This window comes from Lethenteron reissneri, chromosome 2, assembly GCF_015708825.2.
Source record: "Lethenteron reissneri isolate LAM-NWPU_2019-01 chromosome 2, ASM1570882v1, whole genome shotgun sequence".
Classification (NCBI taxonomy): domain Eukaryota; kingdom Metazoa; phylum Chordata; class Hyperoartia; order Petromyzontiformes; family Petromyzontidae; genus Lethenteron; species Lethenteron reissneri.
This window is the reverse complement of record NC_083780.1, coordinates 11117266-11138629: the sequence shown is the minus strand read 5'-3', so window position 1 is coordinate 11138629 and position 21364 is coordinate 11117266. Positions and strand designations below refer to the sequence as shown.

Sequence of the window (21364 nt, the reverse complement as noted above, 5' to 3'; positions counted from 1 at the left end):
CCGGACGGCCTCTAGAGCCCGAGTTTCCCTTTGGTCGCGAACCCCACCCTTAGTGGCACCCACCGCCACGTGTGCTTCAGAAACACATTCCTGCGGAGGGAGCTGGTAGGAACGTTGGGTTGCTCGGTCAATGGCCAGGGTCAACGGCGGCGTGGTGTATTCCGCAAATATGCCCGACTGTGAGGGCGGGCACAAGCCGGCGTGAGTAGGTTAAACGTTGAGTTTTACTGGTAGGAACCTCCTGGTTACACCAGCCTACAGGGGGTTATTGTGTCCGTCCGTCCGTCGTGCAGGGAGGGGCTGGGTGGGGAGGGGAGGGTGGGGAGGGGCTGGGTGGGGAGGGGAGGGGCTGGGTGGGGAGGGTGCACGACGGACGGACGGACGGACACAATAATCCCCTGTGGTTTGGGGGAACCAGGTGGTTCCTACCAATGAAACAAAATCTGTATTTAAACTGGAGGAATCCGATGAGCTACAAATATCTTCTTCACGCGTCCAGTGGTTAACCACGCGTAACATCTGTTGTGTTTCCCTTTGGTGGTAACGACTGCTCACGTGTTTGTCAGTACACGAGGTTTAATGTTAACACTCCGCCATGGAATGAATTGTCACCATCGATTTCGATGAGAGCTTTGGACATCCAGGATATGTTTTTTGCCTTGTGGCGAATGTCGCGGCCTCGAGGGTGGCCCGGCATGGTCCACGTGCGGCACTTTTGTCAAACCACGGATGGATAAGGGACCCCTCCGCACACCGCGGGAGCATCTGTGGGGGTTACATGACCATACACTTGCCGACGCGCGGGCCAGGGAAGGCTGGCAAGCGTGTGAATGCAGCACAACAATGGAACGCTGAATTTCGATTTAAAGCTTTCGTGACTGCAGGGATTCTTCTAGTGCTAAACGAATTCTGTCCTCTTGATATGCAAATTATTTTGTCAAGGCGCTCTTCCCTCTCCAACCCAGCTTAAATATACGCTGCCAAGTCTGGTGGCGTTTCATTCAGACGCTGTCTTTCCGACAGTCCTGTTCTTCACCTGAAGACGGCTGCTTGCGTTGTGCCCGAAACGTCGTGAGAATTATTTAATTATGTTCTATTTTTATTATTTTATTATTTCCCTTCTACGTGACTTTACCGAAAGAACCAAGAAAATGGATCGTTGCTCTACCCACCTCTGCTGCCCAGCCCATAAGCAAACCTGGCGCGTATGGCAGTCACCCATCCGAGCACTCAGCAGGCGCAACGCCTGCTTAGCTTCCAAGATCCGACGACAGCGGTTGGGGAGTAGGTGTGTCACGCGGCCGTGTGTAATGTGGCCGTGTTCATGCGGTCGTGTGCATGCGTCCGTGTTCATGCGTCGGTGTGCATGCGGCCGTGTTCATGCATTCGTGTTCATGCATTCGTGTTCATGCGACCGTGTGCATGCGGCCGTGTGCATGCGGCCGTGTTCATGCATCCGTGTTCATGCGGCCGTGTGCATGCGACCGTGTGCATGCGTCCGTGTGCATGCGGCCGTGTTCATGCGACCGTGTGCATGCGGCCGTGTGCATGCGGCCGTGTTCATGCATCTGTGTTCATGCGGCCGTGTGCATGCGGCCGTGTGCATGTTTCCGTGGGTCTAATGACCGTAGCAGATGAGATCGCGCGCCTTTTCTAACCACATTTAGATACATATTAGGCAAGAGGGCCTTGCCATCACTCTTAGACCTTCATTGGCCCATCACTGGCAATGTCAGGACGCGCGGCGAGCGCTGAGTGATTGTGGCAGTAAGGTTGATGTATGCAGGCACTTACATATTTTTCAATTGTCTACGACCACTGGAGCTGAAACAATGTGTTTCGCAGCCAGAGAATTTGCCAAGGTCACACACAAAGAGACACGGGGACGAAGAGGCGGACTATTTACAACCGTGTGTGTCACGCTACTACACGCGAGGCTGTTTGTTGGGACGTGGGTGGGGGGGGGGCGAAATGCTGTTAGCGAGCACCTATTAAGGACCAGCACGGCACACGACGGTTGAGTGGTGCGGTTAGGACCACGGACAGGATCTGTGTCATCGTCATTATCATCAGCAACATCAGCAGAAGTCAGGATCGCCGGATTTGTAGCGCAGCGCGCTAACCACTGCGCCACCGCTTCCGACATGCACACACAAAAAAACTAAGACAAGGATCACCCGTATAGCCTGAATAGACTGATGGGGCAAGTGCCGTTAGCGAGCACCTATGAAGGCCGGCACGGCACACGAGGGGGTGGGTGGCCAGCACCGCGCCCGGCCACCTTTATCTCCCCGGTGGCGATGTTTCCACACCGCACCGGTACGCATCGGTTCTCATTTGAGGCCAAGTCGACCTAGGGGAGGCCCAGGACCGGTTCAAACTCGGGTCGCCGGATTCGTAGCGCAGCGTGCTAACCACTAGACTACCGCTCCCCACTTTGACACACACACGGACACAATTTATGAACCAACACACACTCATTGGAGTGATGAATAATAGATAAATGCCAATTATGTATTGTAAACACACGTCCACGTGTTCTCGCAATTAACTCATTAACTCCATTCGCAATCATTGACATCCACGCAAGTGGCTTCCCAGCGTCACGTGGCTGTCAATGCATCAGCAAATTAATTACGCAAATTAGTAGCGCAATCCCACTGATTGATTAATCAAGGCCGGCAGGCTGAACGAGTGAGCCTAATTAATTGGTAATGTTAATTGCACACTACTCTTCGTGTGTGTTTGGAAGGGTTTATAATTAGCATATTCTTTGCGTCTTTCGGTAAAGTCACGTAGATAGAACAATACAATAATACAAATAAAATTAGCGTGAAAAAATATAATAATAAAGAATACAATCGTCATTTTATCCCACCTCATGACGATTGCTTGTGTTGTGATAGAAACGTCGTGATATTTGTATTCTTTTTTTATAAAAAAAAAATTCACGTTATTTAAATGTTTACTATTTTATTTTTCTATCTACGTGACTTTACCGAAAGACCCAAAGAATATTAATCACTGCAGTCAAGATTTATCATTATCGTTCACTCGACTCGACATGAAGGTGGTGGTGCTGGTGATGTTGTAAGGAGTTGGGGCCGAAAGTTAATCTGCACCTCGCCAAGAGGTCGGTCTCTCGTCTCAAGTTTACGCCGGCTACCTGCAAGCTCCAGAGAGCCGAGTGGGGTGTACACACCTGGCACACCCCACTCTGTGCGTTCTGCCGTATTCTCCAGATAAATAGACGCACTTCCTGGATAATGTGATCATTCTTCATTTCAACAACAACAACAACAAAAAACACTGCGTTAAGTAGTAGTAATAATACTGTCGCTCTTGGGTTACGTTATACATTTCGTATAATGCCGAGCCGTTAGGAGCGATTTCATCAGAAAAGTATTCACCCAGACTCGTAAAGTCATTTTTGTGATGACTATAATAATCATCTTTGTCAATCATCATTATCATCAGCTGCCGCTGCGATGGAATTAAGTGGCATCATGAGTTGAATCATCAGCAGCAGCATCATCATCATCGGTCAGCAGCAGCAGCATCACTACCCTTGTCGCTTTCCAACAGCATCATCGGCAACAGCGCCAACATCACCATCGCCATGCAGTGCGCTGGTAGCGCAAGTGTTACAAATTCGAACTGGGGTGTTTCGCCCTTAGGAGGAGTAGTAGTAGAAGGAGAAGGGGCCTCAGCCTCGAGCACGTGGCGACACGCAGGTGCGGCGACACGTGTTGTCGCCACCGGGGTAGTCTCCCGATCGCAGAGTTACCTGCGCGCCCCTCCAGCTGTCCCTGTGTATCAGCCGCGCGTGGGTGAATGCCACCCAGGTGTGCCTGTGTATCAGCCAGCTTTGCCTGTATATCGGCCAGGTGTGATTAAGTGCCAGCCAGGCTCTCAGAAGGCCCTTGGTTGTTGGGGGTTCGCAACGGGTGTGCGGCTGGTTTCGGCGCCGGCGTGGGCAGGTGAGAGGCAGGTGTGCGATTTGACGCTGGACTCGCATTCGCCGGGTTTGCCGGCGAGGCAGACGGGCGGTGTGCTCGCTAGTCGCGGTGCAGGCGGCGGTGCAGACGAAAGTGAGAATCGTGCAGGCGTGAGGAGTGGAGGCGATGTTATTGAGCAGTCGATAGGTGCACGTTGCTGGCGTGATGCACATTCAGCGATGACGCATTCGTGCGCGCGGTGGCTGTGTGCGCATTGCGCGCAGGTGAACGGCGCAGGCGTGTCTTGTGCAGGTGTCTGCTCGCAAGGCGACGAAGAGCCGCGGTCAGGTGTTGTGTCGCAGTCGGACGCAAATCTGTCGGGTGCGTGTTACGCACGTGTCAATAGCCCAGGTGTGCTTCGGGTGGACTTGAATCAGCGGGGGTTGACTCGGCCAGGTGTATATTGCCCAGGTGTCACTCGCCCGGATGTCGATCTGACTAGCAGGACAGGTGTGCTTCAGGTAGAGCCGAGTCCTCCAGGTGTCACTCGGTCCCGTGAGCCCCACCCAGGCGCTGCGAGTCGTGCAGGTGTGCTGCAGGTAGGGCTTATACCACGTGGTGGTGATGGCAGTGGTGGTATTAATTATGGTGGCAGTGGTGGTTATGACATTGGTGGTGATGGTAGTCGTGGTGTTGATGGCGGTGGTGTTGGTAGTGGTAGCGGTGGTTGTGATATTGGTGGTGGTATTGATGGTGGTGGTGGTGTTGGTAGTGGTGGTTGTGATATTGGTGGTGGTATTGATGGTGGTTATGGTAGTAGTGGTATTGGTGGTGGTGGTGTTGGTAGTGGTAGCGGTGGTTGTGATATTGGTGGTGGTATTGATGGTGGTTATGGTAGTAGTGGTATTGGTGGTATTGGTAGTGGTAGCGGTGGTTATAATATTCGTGGTGGTATTGATGGTGGCAATGGTGGTTATGGTAGTAGTGGTATTGATGGTGGTGGTGGTGTTTGTAGTGGTAGCGGTGGCTGTGATATTGGTGGTGGTATTGATGGTGGTTATGGTAGTAGTGGTATTGGTGGTGGTGGTGGTGGTATTGGTAGTGGTGGTTGTGATATTGGTGGTGGTATTGGTAGTGGTATTGGTGGTGTTGGTAGCGGTGGTTATATTGGTGGTGGTATTGATGGTGGCAATGGTGGTTATGGTAGTAGTGGTATTGATGGTGGTGGTGGTGTTTGTAGTGGTAGCGGTGGTGGTGGTATTGATGGTGGTTATGGTAGTAGTGGTATTGGTGGTGGTGTTGGTAGTGGTAGCGGTGGTTGTGATATTGGTGGTGGCATTGATCGTGGTTATGGCCGTAGTGGTATTGACGATGGTGGTGGTAGCAGTGGGGTGTTATTGTGGCACGGCGTTAAAGCCCTGGGCGCTGCTGTGAGCCAGACAGGCACCAGGCGCGCTCCGCCGGCACACCCGGCCGGGGAGACCTGCCGCTTGCCGGCGAGCGACGCCTCGCACGGCCGTGCCATCCCACAACGCGCACAGGTAACGGAGCTGCTTCCCCACACTCCCACCCCCCCCCACCCCCCCCCCCACCCCCCGCTGTCGGTAATGTCACCACGATTCTCTCCGCACGGCCCCTGGGCGCGAGTAGTCCTCCATCCAGAAGCAGCGGTTCAGCAAGGTGGCTCAACGCAAGCGGGACCTGCTGATGAGACCACGAACGTGGAAACCGATCCAGAGGTTGATCTACCGGTGGTTGGAACCAACACCGATTAAATTACGCACTCCCCAGAAAGCCGTGGTGCTGATGGGATGTGTTTAAACAAAACTGATATATTTTTACGTGGAGGCACAGATTGCCGGCTTAGCTCTTTTGTTGCTTGTTTGCACAACGAGGCGATTGATGGTTTTTGTGGTGAGCATCATAAAGACTCGGTGGTTTCACACGACGCACAGAGAAGCACTCGGCCCCTGCGCATTGCGCAAAAAAAAACTACAGGGACTCTTCTATTTACGAGCCTTCTACTTACGAACTTTCAGAGATACGAACAAACCTGTCCGTATGTCCAGTTGCCCGTTCAGACCGAGAGTCGTGAGTTCAACCGCCGCGCAATAGATGGCGGTGGTGGTGGCATCTACATCTGCAGATCATGAAGAATTGGTGGCATCTACAGGAGATTTTCAACCTTTAAAAACATTCACCGTGTTTAGCGTACACGCCGTACAACGCGTTTGTAATCGACAGGAGTAAATTTGGACTTGGGAACAAATCGACCTACGAACAGACCTCTGGACCCTAACTCGTTCATAAGTAGAGGAATCCCAGTATCAGCAGTTCCCGAAGAACTGCATTCCGGCTCTCTTTCTTGCCTTAAGTGGCCGTCAAAGAAACTTAAAGAAAATGTGACACGGGCAATTGACCAGGCCGGGCAGCAGCAGCAGTGATGCCGAGCTGGGTAACTACTGGATCGGGTCCGTCGTCATTGGGGCTCATCAGCACAGTAGAGTCTGCTGCAAAGTGTCCTGGAAATCCAAATATGTGGAGTGGACACTTCCACGCTCTGTGGGGGGGCGGGGGGGGGGGGCTCCCGTGCAGCGCGTGGCTAACGCCACCACTAACAGTCGCCTCTGTAACTGACCGCACAACCCACCAGCAGCACCCCATCATCATCTTCATCACAACCACAGCAGCAGCAGACGACTCGAACGGGCTTCGCTCTCTGATAACTTACTCAGTCACTGCTGCCCTCTGCTGGGGATTAAGAGCGGTATCCAATTTCGGTCAGGTCACGGGAGATGTGGCTTTTGATCTCGGGGTTAATTTAAATTGCACAGTAGGTCCTCATTAAGACCACACGTTTATTTCGCCGATCTGTTGTGCAAATGAATGAATGCGCGCGCGTGTGTATGTATCTTCATTTGTGTGCGCCGAACTCCGACATTTCAGGAGATTCATTCCCACCGCCTTTCCAGTCCTCCAGGGTCGATAAAATAACGATCACTTTGTGGGGGACGTTGTAAGGGAACGCGCCCGCCAGAGGAACGTGGAATTTCCACCATCGGCTCAGGGCTGTGAAACCGGCCACGAGCACTGCCGCTCACCTGAGCAGCAAATCACTTTGACCTCGACTTGACCTGTATAAAAAAACAAAATCACGGGACGTGCCTTGTGAACGCGTCTGATGCACCAGTGCCCCGTCGCCCCCTGGAGTGGCTGCACGCCGGCTCCCGGGGGAGACGAAGCCCGTGGGGCACCGTGACCCCTCCGGAGCCCGTGGCCTCTGCGGACCCAGCGATACTCCGGTAGTGCTCTCCGAGATCCGCAGTGCCTTCGGAGCCGGGCCCACCCTCGGGGGAAACCCCTGGCCTGGCCAGCCGGTGAGGGGCGGTGTTCACTTTGTTGTGTTCGCCGTTCGGTGTTTGCGGTCACTTTGCCACGACGGCGACGTTGTCCGCGCGCCGGGCTCGCGATCGGTGCGATCTCTGGGGAGCGCGGCAGTCGAAACGTGACGGGGCAGGTCGCGTGCGGCGGGGTAAGGCGTGGGTAACTGCCACCTCTCCCCGAGTCGTTTTGGCCAGCGTGGAAGAGTAGGCCAAAAAAATATATACCCCCCCATCAAGAGGGGGGCCAGCCGGTCACTCTTGCCGTGCGCATCTCATTCCGCAGCGCCGAGGGCCGGGCCAGCCGGGCGGCCCGGTGCGATTGTTTCGCACCCCGGCGCCGGAGCTCTTCTCTGCCGTGCAGCACAGCGAGCTCCGCGGCGACTCCCTGCCGCGTCTCGCCACCATCGTCCGGCTCCGCCAGCACGTCCACCAGCAGCAGCAAGTGCAGCAGCAGCAGCAAGTGCAGCAGCAGCCGATGCAGCAAGAGGAGTCTGCCTGCGTGCTTCTCAAGGAGTCTCAGATTCCAGCTGGGCTCTGCAGGACTCTCACGGATTCCTCCGTCACCTCCACCACCACCTCCACCACCGTCTCTTCCTCCTCCTCCACCACCACCTCCACCACCGTCTCTTCCTCCTCCTCCACCACCGTCTCCTCCACCTACTCGCGCTCCTCCCGCTGGTCCTCATTTGCCTCCCCGAGGACGGCGGCTGCTACCGTGTTCGCTCGGAGGAGCCACGCGAACGCACGCGAGAGGCTCCGGGTGAGAGGCCACGATCCCCTTTGGTTGACTCAGACTAAAATCAAACTTGGGGGAGGGGAAGGGTGATATGGCCCAGCGGGTGGCACGTTCGAGATTCTCGGTTCGGATCTGGCAGGCCACCCCAGCGATTACTGCGGCGACGTCGCGTGAAACGAGTAGGCCATTGTGGTTCCGGGCGTAGCCCAAATTGGCGAAATTTGAAACACTGACGCTGTACCCATCTCAATTGGGATTGCACTTAGCAGCGACAGTCTCCTTCCCACTGGCCCGACTGCAGGCCAGACAGGTGTCACGTGGTGCTGCACGATAGCTGCCACTGGGGGAGGTGGCGGGTTCCCTTCCAAATGTCTGAGGTGTAAAATGTAAAGTCGCTTATCGTCACGTGAAGCGATGGCCAGCGACCAAGGACGCTGCGTAAAACAAATAATTATTGAACTTAAAACTCGGATCCGTCCATGCGTCCATCCTCCCACGTGTCCGTTTCTCTACCCGTACATCCACGCGTCCCTTTAATCTGTCCACGAGCGGGTGCTTTGAGCAACTTCGCGTTATTGTGACCTGCAGCGTGGTTGTTGAACGCAGTACGGGGTGACACGAGACGGTTAAGTCTGGTAGAGCCGAGTCCATGGGTGACAGAATGAGTGAAATTCACGGGAACAAAAACCATGCTGGTAGCGAAAGAAGAGCGATCAGGAGGCGCTTGATCACCAGTGAGTGACTCGAGTGAATCGCCGATTACTGGATCAATTGCCCTCATTGCCGCTTCACTCTGAGCGCTATCGAGCACAGCGGCGAGGTCGGGACTGTGCTCCATCCCTGGCTTGAACGCATGTCCGTATGTGTCCGTCCGTGCATGTCCGTGCCCTCAGGTGCGTAACCTGAACCGCATGTTCCTGCTCCTGCGTCACCTGGTGCCGCTGGACTGCGCGCACCACCGGCCGTCGCGTGTGACAACGCTGCGCGCGACGCTCCGCTACATCCGCCTGCTGCAGGCCGTGCTGGCGGAGACCCCCACGGCATGCAGCTCCTCCCCGCGCGGCGTGTGACATGGGAGGGGGGCGGGCAGCGGTGGTTAACCGACCTCGAAATGCGTGGGTGTGTTTGGTGAAGGGTATGGCGTACGCACCCACCAACCCAGCCAGGTGCGCGTGAGTACGATGCCAGCCGTGCTAATTGGAGATGCGGGAGTAGGGGTGGGGGGGGGGAAGGACAAAAAAGTTCTAAATAAATTAGTTTTCAATTTAGATGATCATTTTAAAGTGCATAGCTCCCGTGGGAAGTGTTCCAGACGGCTGCAGAAACGCATCTGAAAGAGCGCGATGCGGTGACGAGTCTTTGTTCGATGGCGAGCCAGAAGCTGCTGCGAGGATGACCTAGAGTTTGCGTGGTGCGGTTGCCCTTCCACGCGCGTGTCGCTTGCAACGGGTGTGGGGCAAGAAGGTGCGTGCCAGGTCATGAGGTCGTGACGGCCAATGCCAATCGTGCCACCGCACCCTCGCCATTGCCTCCTTCCCTCTGCCGGATCCGACAGCCGTTGGTTCCGCAGTCGACACGTCCATGCGATAACATCAAAGTGACTGCCTTTCTCTCAAACGATGGCTGTCGGATGTGAAACACGAGCCGCGTGGACAGACATAAACTTATCGATCTCCGTTAAGCAATACAAAAAAATAATCAAACCATATGCAAAAACGTTGCCAAGCCTTTATTTTGTATATCCAGCACGATGACGTGTGCACGCATGTGTACATCTACTGCCCTACTCGCCGGGTGGGTAGGAGTTGGTCGGAATGCTCAAACCCTTGCGCTCGTTCTGAGCTCCCGAGCCTATCATTAAGTGGCGTGGGCACGCTGCCCCTGTTGTGCTTTGCTTGTTAGCTCCGGCACCGTCGCGATACGTTTGGACTTGAGTGCACAACACTGTCCTATAGTTTGTTATACTGGTAGAAACCTCCTGGTTACCAGCCCACAGAGGATTATTGTGTCCGTCCGTCAGTCGTGCATCCAAAAATGGGTGGGGAGGGGCTGGGTGGGGAGGGGCTGGGTGGGGAGGGGCTGGTCACCCCGTGGTGCCCTTATAAAACTCAACGTTTAACCTACTCACGCCGGCTTGTGCCCGCCCTCAGTCGGGCATATTTGCGGAATACACCACGCCGCCGTTGACCCTGGCCATTGACCGAGCAACCCAACGTTCCTACCAGCTCCCTCCAGGAATGTGTTTTAAGTTGCGTTCCTTAAATTTATTCGAGTAAGCCTCGATTTTTTTTCTTCCCCAATCATTGGTGTGGTTTCAACACTATTCTCAAATTTGCGTGGCGTCTGGTTTTGTGCGGATGCGTGAAGACATCGACTTAATCCACATCAGCTCAAGTTTCTACAACCGTATAATTTGTCGTGTAACTTCGACCTGCCTCATTTGCATTCTGTAATGTTCCAGTCGCACATTTGTTATTGTGCAATTTGTCCGAATCGTAAATAAACGGATGCGCATATCACGCGCCATAAGAATCGACGTAACAAATTCGAGCGTGACGTGCCTCTTACTCATCAACCACCGCCTCAATACACAACATTTGCACACTTTTTTTTAAACAATTGCTTTAAAGTTTGTTTATTTTGTTGTGTGTGTGTATAATCACAAGACCGCGATTCACATTCCTCGCTTGAACCATTTAAATTGCACACGCAAATCGATAAATTAACACGTGGAATTAGTTAACTTTAAAGTTTACATTTGAGAGATCTGATTCGCAAAACAAGTCGAAGCGTCTTCCGCTCAGAGCCACAACGGAGCGAGTGCCCCCCAACCCCCCCCCCCAAACCCACCGAGCCAATGGTTGGAAATTCCATATTTCCATGCCAGGGACCAATCCACTCAAAAGGACGACGCCCAGTCGACTCGTTTAATTGCCTCCACAGAGCAATAAACGAAACGTCCAAGAGACTCTGGGATAAATGTTCCAGAGGTTCGCGGTCCCAATCCAGAAGGCCGCCCTGGTTGACTGCAGCTGGATTGATTGTAAGGGGCACAAAATCGAATTCACACGATGGATGGCCAGTGCCACGCATCAGATCATCCTATTTTATTTTGTATTACTCAAATCGAATCGACAGCAACATCACCCTTTAACGGTTAAAAACTACCGCAGACTAAAGGCGTTCAACATAGCACTTCCCTTCATGATAGCCTTGTTAGAATGGCGCGAATACCAAAGGTACTAAATTATATTACTAGCACATTACACCTAAGTGAGATAACTGTCATCCCCCCCCAACCACCACCCTTACTTAAAAACAAACGCCTATTGATGCTCGTTCTTCAATTAACAAGGGAGCTGAGAAGGATGTTGTGGCCTTTAAGACAATTGATTGACTTCCTTTCTATGCATTCATTAATAAGTAACGCACAGCACTTACAAACCAGTCCTGGCAATTAAATTTCCAAATTGCAAAAAGCGAAAGAAAATCATTGGAGCAAATTGCAAAGTCTACAGTGCAGCTTATTTAAGAGTCCTTGGGCTAAGGTATATTGGCTACAGCTTACTCCAAGAGACTCATTCATAGTAACTCGTGAAATTAATAAAGTTTTTTTATGACACGGTGCCGGATGAAATTGCCACATGACCAGTTGTGTAATGATACGGACTACTAAAGTTGAAATCCTGCTGTGCAGACTTCAGGCAAGCCTTTGCCAGAACTCAACCGCAGTCGTTCTGCCATTAGGAAATGTGGAATTTCCACCAAATGGTCCAGCAGAGCTGAGAACAGCATCACGGTTGATTAAGCAGAAATGCGCTTTTTAGCCGGGGCACCGTCGCTTCCAAAGGGACAATTGGACAACGGAGTCAGGAATAAGGAAGGAACGACAGCCAATGGAGGAGTGAGCGTGCAACCGCAGTCGTTCTGCCATTAGGAAATGTGGAATTTCCACCAAATTGTCCAGCAGAGCTGAGAACAGCATCACGGTTGATTAAGCAGGGATGCGCTTTTTAGCCGGGGCACCGTCGCTTCCAAAGGGACAATTAGCCAACGGAGTCGGGAATAAGGAAGGAACGACAGCCAATGGAGGAGTGAGCATGCGACGTACGCTGCAGAGACAGAGCTGTGAAACCAGCTCGTGTAGCAGGTGCTCGGTGAATTATTACACCGTGGGATTTGTGAGAGACGGCTACAGCTTGGGGAGTCCATCATCAAGCAGTAGTTCGATCATCGTGGACGATTAATATATGCGCATGACAATTAGCGTCACTTTTAACAGGTTTCACAGATTTGGTGCAATCACCTTTCAGACAATAAGTAAACAAATAACAATTAAATAACGGAGTGCACAAACAATGAATTATAACCAAGACAGTGCACCAGTGTGGTGCCTTGCCTTTTGAATACTCAAATACTAACATATACAATGTTCAGTCCCACACAAGTAGGTATTGAAATCTTCGCCTAAGACAAACTCGTTAAGCAAATTAGAAGAGCAAATGTGTTTTACAAGCGTCAACGTGAGACCATTAAGTGTGTCAGTGTGCCTCTGTGTGTCTGTCTCTAGGTATGTCTTTAATTGTCCGTGTGTGTGCATGTGGGTCTGTGTGTGTCGGTGTATATGTCTTTGTGTCCGTCTGTGTATGGATGTCTAGGAAGTGGTTCTCTGGTACCTTTCGCCAAGCAGTGGATAGAGAACGGCACTTAATTGCGAACAAAACGTGTTCAACTCTAAATGCCATCAGCGGACTATAAAACACCGACTGGTGCGCGTGGAGAGTTTGTGTGTGTATTATTCATCCTGCTTCTACATTACGGTTTATAATGTAACCAATCATTGATCTGAGGCCATTAAAATGAGGACCACTTTGTGAGAAGTCAATGTGGATTTCCCTAGAGGGTCTGGGTCCCCTGCCATGAAAATAAGGAATTTTCATCACCGGCTCAGAGCCACCAACGGAGAGATGCCCGCTGGACAATCCTCATTCAAGATAAGAAATAATGTTGTACACGTGCAGCCCTGCTTGTCAATCGACTGCTGACTGAGGGCATCCCCACACCGTTCCGGCCATACTTCACCACAATGTGAAGAATGGCTCGGTGATGAAAGGGTTCATAGATGTGAGAGTACGGTACAATGGATTTGTTGCTGCACTCCCCTCTGCTGCTTACAACGTAATCCTGGGATAAATAAAAGTACAGAGACTCCTCTACTTCCAAACAGTCAACTTATGAACTTTCAAAGACACGAACAAACCTGTCCATATCTCCAGTTGCCTGTTCGGACAGAGATTCGTAAGTTCAACCTCTGCACAATAGATGGCGGTGCTGGCATCTACATCTGAAAGAACATGAAGAACTAGTAGCATCTACAGGAGATTTACAACAATTAAAGCCATTTCCCGTGTTTAGTTTACACGCCGTACAACATGTTTGGAATCGACAGGAGTAAAGTTGGACTTACGAACAAATCGACTTACGAACAGACCTCTGGAACCTAACTCGTTTGTAAGTAGAGGAGTCCCTGTAAAATGGAGCACTGCGCATCTCTGATGGATGCACCCGATTGAGGTGGCAGGAATTCCACATTTGCATGGCTGGGGCACAGTCCACTGTCTCCAGAAGGATGACAAAGCTGTAAGGGAGGAGGAAAATGTTTGGCGGTTGTGGCGGTGCACAAATCCATTCGCTCCTACACTTGCCCCCCCCCCACACCAACCGTGCCCTCCCCAGTGGCTTTAACCCCTTTGGCAGACATTAAAGATGCCCGGCCAACTGCTGCAAAGTACATCACACAGTGGGCGCACGGCAACATGGCAGCACACCTGCATTAATGGGGCCCATGCCATTTCGACGAGCGCGTGAGCTTTGAAGTTGAAATACAGCTTTGAAGTTGCCAAACCCTTTGAAGCGTGATGTTGCTCCGCATTTTGAGTATAAAGCTTTGGGATTTGTGAACTGACGAGACTGTATAATCTCCTGAACGAGATATCAAAAGCGCCCTACATAACTCTGGCTGCACAAATCGGTGCTAAATAAGCAGACCTTGGGGTTGCAAGGTTTCCCACTGACCAAGGGACGCAATTAAAGCAGGAGTAATATTAGTTATTCTTTGAGACGGCGAACAAGTTGGGTTTTTGCGTTTGAAGAGACGGCAGCTGCATGAAGAGAATGCTAGAATTTTTAAGGCAGGTTAGGGTAAGCTACTTGTTAGTCCCCAAATAGAACGAGGAAGATGAGGACGTGGTAAGAAATGGGTGGGACATGTGCAGAGGATGGAAGAGGGCAAGTTAACGTGAGTGACATTGTAGTGGCACTCACAGAATACCTACGAGAAGAGAATACCTAATACAACCGCGTCTCAAGATGCTGTACTGAAACATTCAACATTTATTTTATAGAGAGAAGCAGACAGCCATCGGCAGATTCTGTCTATACGGTTATTAGATGTATCAGCCAGTCACTCTCCTGCAGCTGTATCTGCTGCATGTACTCAATCAACCTTCGCTCGCCGTGTGTTTTAATCGCTTGCTGCTGCTGCCGCCACCGGCATCGTCACCGCCGTCACCGTCGTCGCCACCGCCGCCGCCACCACCGCCGCCACCACCGCCGTCGTCACCGCCGCCGCCACCACCGCCGTCGTCACCGCCGCCACCTTAGCTGAGTAGATTGTGTCGGTCGAAGACGGTGCGCCGCTGCTCCTGCACTTGCCGCTTCCAGCGCTCCTGCGCTCCCTCCACACGCTCCAGCACGGTTCCGGCGCGACCCCGCGACCCCAAGCCCGCCGACATGCGGTCGTACGCAAACGAGCGCGGTTCCTGCTGTGTGGACACGGGAAAGGGGGAGGCAGAAATGGAGCAAGGAGGGAGAGAGAAGTGGTTAAAAGGAAGCAATCGCCCAAAAACAACAAATATTTGGCGAGAGGTGGCCGGGCGGCACCATCATCGAAGGGTTCTACGCCTGTCGTGTCGCACTATACTGATGCAACAGTTGCATGGGAAAACAATTTCAACAGAATTGGGGGAAAAAGGACGTTTTGAACAGCTGCACAAATATGACGAGGCGGTTGGTAACAGCTGTGTGGCAACAATGGGGTGCAAATGGGCGGTCGGTGAAGTGCGCCGTTTCCCCGCGTGGTGCGTGGTGGTGCCGTTGTAGTGGTCGTGTGGATAGGGTCACCTCGGTCTCCGTCTCGGCGTGCAGCGCCGGCGCGTGGGCATCCGACTTGCGGATAAGCGGGTCCACCAGCATGAGGAAGGCCATGTAGACCAGCAGGGCGCCCACAATGGTCAGGTAGATAATGATTGTGACCTGCACGTGCGTTTGTGTCAAAGACACACACGCGTATATATGGGGGTGGTGACATCGCCGCGTGTGGTGGCGCATTTGACACATTGCAGAAATTTGCACTGTGAACCCAGTGGTTACCCTGGTTAATGCTGCGCTTGTATTAACCACGAACAATTTCAGGCATCGTCTGCTTCGAAGTGGACGTTAAAGGTCCCCGTGATGTTATAAAAAATAATTAGGCCACGTGTGTTGGAGTCACAGTCGAACTATTTGAAAATAACTGCCAAGTGACCTAACATGGTAAAACCTCAAGAGAAATTGCCCCTTACTGTGAAATTACTTTAGACAATACTACTCATCTGTGCAACATAGCAACTCCATACCTGTCAACCCCTTATCAGTGCCTACCTTATTACAGACCAATTTAGACCTTATTGGTCACCCCGTGCCCTTATAAATCTCAACGTTCATCATACAAAGTCCCATCACAAGGGAGAAATACATAAAAATTGCCCCTATTGAAATGGCTGTACGCCATATGGACCTCAAAACTCAATTTCCATGGACAAGAATACGGATAAACCGTATACAACATACTCATGAACGTGTTTAAGAGATGCACACATGCAAAAGCACACATACACATACATTTTATACATACACATGCACTTCACACTGCCACACCAATTGCACACATCCGTTATACACACTGGCAATAAATAGAAATATGCTTTTTATAGCAATGTACACTGTAGAGGCAAGTGATGTTAGGGAACACATATTGGGGTCAAAATCGTACCCGGTACTCAATTAAGGATGAGTTTACTTTGGGGAGGCACAAGACCGGTTCAGATATTGGCCATAAGCAGAAATCGAACTCGGGTTGCCAGGTTCATAGTGCAGTGCGCTAACCGCTATAACAGGTGCACAAAGACAAAGATCCCCCATATAGCCTTAACAGACTGTTGGGGCAGCCAAGTGCTGTTAGCGAACACCTATGAAGGCCAGCAAGGTACACGAGGGTGTGGGTGGCCAACACCACGCCCGACAGGTGCACGCTCGTGCACACCCACACACGTGCAAGTGGTTAGCTCATGACTCCAGTAGGCTCAGCTGGCCGCACCTTGATAGTGACAGTGCTGCGCTCCTCGTACTTGCACTCGCAGCGCAGGCAGTATGCCTCCACATCGCTCCCCGGCACTGGCATGGGTTTCACCACATGCAGGCAGTCACTGCACACACGCGCGTGCAAAACAAACACGTGGACACACAGACACAATGCAGTTGTTAGCGAGCTACAGGCCAAAAATGATAACAATTTAACGGTTCTAAGAGTAAACATGCAAACATGCACTCTCATTCAGACACAGCTGCTTCAACAGGCAACAATCTCCAAGACACACGACAATATGGCGCCTATTCCAAATGAAAGATAATTGAAACACTTGCACAACATTTTCGACTCTTACAGCTAGTATATATTCTGTGTGAACTGGCTGTGTGCAGAATTGTATTACTTACATAATATATTCATGCTACCAAGGACCATTGCCTGAATGAAATGTTACCCATTATATATTTTTCCTTTCAAGGCTGTGTTATTGACGAAAGTAGATCTGTGGCATCTGCTTCCGTGGGCCGTTCTCCAACATGAAGGATGCACTGCTCTGGGAGAGATCCGAATGGATCATTTGTATCATGACATGACACCGACGGAACGGATTAATTGTATCATGACATGACACCGACGGTACAATCACAACATTACTTTGAAATTGCAAAATCAATACATCCCAGCGTAGAATCCCCCCTCTCTGAGTCTCAAGTCTTGAGACTCAGATAATTTTCTGGATAAAGAAATCATATTCAAAATCAAACTATGTATTATTGTATTCAGCTGCAGTGCAGTCAATCACTTTTGTCAGTCTGCGCGGTTCAACAGATCCGTGGAAATTTGCCACCAGTCTCACCAGTCTTTCTGCGGCACATTGTTGGTGTAGACCTTTCCCGCAAAGGCTTTGTACTGGGGACAGATGCACTTGCATCGCGCGTCTTCAGATTTCTGGGAGGAAAAGCATCGCAGGTCATGGCTCGCAAACCTCTGCTATCTCTCCACAACACCGACAATGTCATCCAGCAAAGCCGGCCATAACCTATCACCACACACCACCTTCTTGGTTCTTTCGGTAAAGTCACGTAGAAGGGAAGTAATAAAATAATAAAAATAAAACACAAAATAATTCTGCGTTGTGGCCGAAACGTCGTGAGAATTATTTTATTAGGTTTTATTATTATTATTTTATTACTTCCCTTCTACGTGACTTTACCGAAAGAACCAAGAAGATGAATCCCTGCAGTCACGAAAGCTTTAAATCGAAATTTAACCACACACCACGTCGGCGCAAAAAACAACGCACCGGCCCCTTTACAAGACGCCGTCTACAAACAAACAAAAACTATATCCTTCGCTTTTCACAATTCAGGGCGATCGCTTACGATGTTTCAGTACATTTGGGTCAAAGTATCTGGCCCGCATGGGAGAGTAGGACCGCATCTAGAGCTCCCTCTAATGGATGCACTTCCGCCAGCAGTTGGCGTTTGCAAAATATTGCAGGGCTACACATTTACTGTGAGCCGGGTCCTCCGGGTTTTCCCTCCACATGTAGAAGCATGCATTGAGATTATTCAGATTATTTTGGTGCTATAAATGTCCAAATGATGGGCCACTTTGTTCAGCTATCATTTGTGGCCAAGTCGCTTCTGAAAAATAAGTTAATACCTCAGTGGGCTTTGCCTGGTAGGATGGGTTTAGTTTTATTTGTATGTGTTTTGATTATTGGTTTACCTTTCTCGTACTCTGCACTACTACCATATTTTTTTTACTGTTTGTTGCTGTAACGTTCTTACCCGCCCCTACTAGACATCTGTAAAAAAATATCTTTATAGCTTATCGGATTCTTCCATTACAAATATTCTGATTTGGCAGAGGGCTGGCAAAGTGTGGTGTCATCAACGGCTTCGTGTCTCCGACGATATCTTTAATCATCAGTGGCTCACCACGGGCCATTGACAATCCATCAAAAGCACCTACAATACCACCATTGGAACCTCATATGCCAGTAAAAAAATGATAATTGTTTTTTTACCCTTCTATCTGGCAACAAAACTGGCACCTACAATGCCGAAAACACAATCTCCGGCAGTGACCGGTAAACAGGAAAAGGCCACTCGCCCGACATCACATGACTTAGTTACAAAAATCACAGTCTCATCGTTACCAAAGCTAAATAACGCGAAATGTTAGGTGTACCGACCCTGCCGATAAACGAAAACTATCGTTCTACACCATTGCAATATCGATGTACTAATAGCATAAATGCGTAGAAGCGCGCCTGTGAAGTGTATGCACATTCGGAGGGTCGATTTGTAACATTAATAAAGAACCCAAACCCGCGTTTGACATCCGGGGAATCACATACAAGCTACTTTCCCGTCCGATACTTATTGTTTTCTTAGGTCGCGCCTTAATTTAAGTAACTTGGGCTGCAATTAACGAGGAGAGAAATCATCGACTCTCTTAGGCCGAAGCCTACACCTTTGCCTGGATCCGGCCACGGGGTGCCCCTCGCATTTCTCGGCCAAGCAACCAGGAAAATGCGTATGGCTCGGTCCGTGGAAAATGGAGTTGGGGGGGTGTGAAACAAAACAAGACCAACACAACTTACTTTCGAGTCGTCCGACGTGACGAGCACAAAAAGTGTGAGCGCGACTGCGACTGTAAACAGCCTGAGCATCATCGCGACCCCCTTTGTTTATTTCGGCGTTTCGATTAAAATCATCGGCAGCCTGTCCAACTAGGCCGCGGCGCTCACGGAAAGCCGTCCCCTGTACCAGCGCTGTGATTGGCCACGTCTCGGTGACGTCACCGCGATTGCGCAATCCCCGCGGTGGCTTTTGGAAGGTGACGTCATCCGCCTTCTGCACCTTCTGGAAGAGGAAGCACGTGGGGGGGGGGTCATTCAGCACGTGGGGGGGGGGGGGTCATTCAGCACGCGGTTTAATTAGCAACATTTAAGTTAAAATAAAGAAGGCTATAACAATAGGTTTTACCCTTTCTGGCAATAAATCAGGTGTTATGATGGTAAAAGACCAAACAATCGTTTTTCAAGGAATCCTGTCTGCATTAACCACACGTACTTGTGCTGCATATGCGAACAAAGAACTTGCGCTGATAAGACGATGTAACACGATTTTTGTTCCTGGGTAGTGTTTTCTAATTGCTCATGCCTAAAAAGTGGCTATTATTCCCCACAAACTTTGCTTTACAACAACAAACAATGCAAAAACACGATAGGAGTGCAAAGTATAGGAAAGGTAAACGTATCACTTAAAAATACATACAATTATAACTCAACTTTTTTTATCTCACCTGGTAAAGCCTACTCAACTATTGGCTTCTTTTTCAGAATCGACCTATGTATACTTTATTTCTCCTTTTAAGTCATCCAGTGTTATTGACGAAAGTTACAAGTGTTGTCATTTAATGTGTGGAAATTACCAAATGTGATTCGGGGTTAAACGACACCCACCAAAATCGGTAGCTGTTTTAAAGAATCAAATTCGATCTGATATTTGTGGGCCCTGATATTCTTATTGATCTTTGACCCAGCATTTTGGTCCATAATATTTTGCTTATTTGCTTATACATTTGCACTATCACTGGCTGCGGGGACTATGTAATGTGTACGTTAAACACGGTATGGGGGAGGAGGTTATTTTGAATGACATTAAAAACACGAGTCTAGACATTTCGAGTACTGTATCTTCTACCACTTTCCACATTCTCGAGAGAATCGCATCATGAATATTAATCAGCGGGTGAACCACATTAAAGCCTCGCCCATGCAATGCCCCTATTGGCTGGGACGTTCTCATGTTTATTCATGAGCCGCGTTTTTTTTTCTTCACTTATTGGTAATTTGCAGAGTGCGCTTTCTATTATTCACTCGTCCTGCCGATTATATGCTCGACAAAAAAGGGGGGGCGATCGTTTTTGTTAATTGCCTGCGCAATTTGGTTTATTTTATTTCAAACAGGCGCTTACTGTCGATCGCGGCGGACACCTATTTCTGGAATCTTCTCGGGGTCCTCAGCTTGTATCGTCCAAGGAATCGAAACAACGCTCGGGTGTTCGATTCCAGAACTTCGATTCTTTAGCTCGAAATTAAATAGACGGGACGCAGGGCTCGTATTTAAGCTAAAATAAGTTTGTATTTATAATAAAGGATACTTTAACAGGATATAAGGGCCTTACTGCGATCTAAGGTTGCAATTTAGGATTTATGGCTGCAATCAGGATAAGCCTAGCATCTCAATTATGCATTAGGATATGTTAACAGATTAATGGGTTTGCGTTTAGGATTTCGCGTTATAGGTTTTTTTGCGAGATTATTGTTACGAATATGTGGGTCTCAAAAAGTGCACCGATGTACAGACTCGACAGCATCGTTCCGAGTTAATATACCGGCACCCAAGGAGCCGAATTGGCATCGCCAACGCGTTTTCGTGCCAAGAGCCCGAGGTTATGGGTTTTTTCTTCCGTTTTAGGACCAATTTGGGGAGTTCAGTTCCATCCCATAAATCGGCTCCACGTTCAACTTCATTCTGCGTCTCGCAATTTTGTCCTCGCGTCTTCCCTGCCTCCCTCACCCACCCACCTCATCTTATTTCCTATGATCACTGTTTCATTGCTTTCATGGCTTTATTTTGGTGATTTCGAAAAGTTTTTTGGTTTGGCCATGTTTGTTGTAGTACAGAGTTAGACTGATGGCCTTAATTTAAGTTGTCTTGTGGTTGTTGTTGTTTGACTTGCATCCCACTGGGATTTTTGCACGCAGCGTTGGTGTACGGTGCTTTTTCTGCAATATTTTTCTGTCTTTTCTTGGATTTTCTGTTTGCACTCAGTCACATATTCACTTTAAGATGTTTTTTGTTCATGTTTTTGTTTGTTGCAG

The 21364-nt window shown here is 50.0% G+C and overlaps 1 protein-coding gene across 2 annotated transcripts; it reads right to left on the bottom strand.

Annotated features, from left to right (window-relative positions):
* Positions 1-11149: 11149 nt before the first annotated feature.
* TMEM9 (transmembrane protein 9) lies at positions 11150-19285 on the bottom strand. Of its 2 annotated transcripts, none has more exons than XM_061553834.1 (5): positions 19076-19285; positions 17321-17412; positions 16474-16582; positions 15240-15371; positions 11150-14881 (listed from the first exon to the last, which is right to left on the bottom strand). In XM_061553834.1, the coding sequence occupies exons 1-5, from the start codon at positions 19145-19147 to the stop codon at positions 14717-14719; spliced, it is 570 nt and encodes a 189-aa protein (XP_061409818.1). In that variant the 5' UTR covers positions 19148-19285; the 3' UTR covers positions 11150-14716. The 2 variants fall into 2 exon arrangements, with proteins under 2 accessions (XP_061409818.1, XP_061409828.1); XM_061553844.1 differs by having other exon boundaries at positions 11150-14878; positions 19076-19284.
* Positions 19286-21364: the final 2079 nt, after the last annotated feature.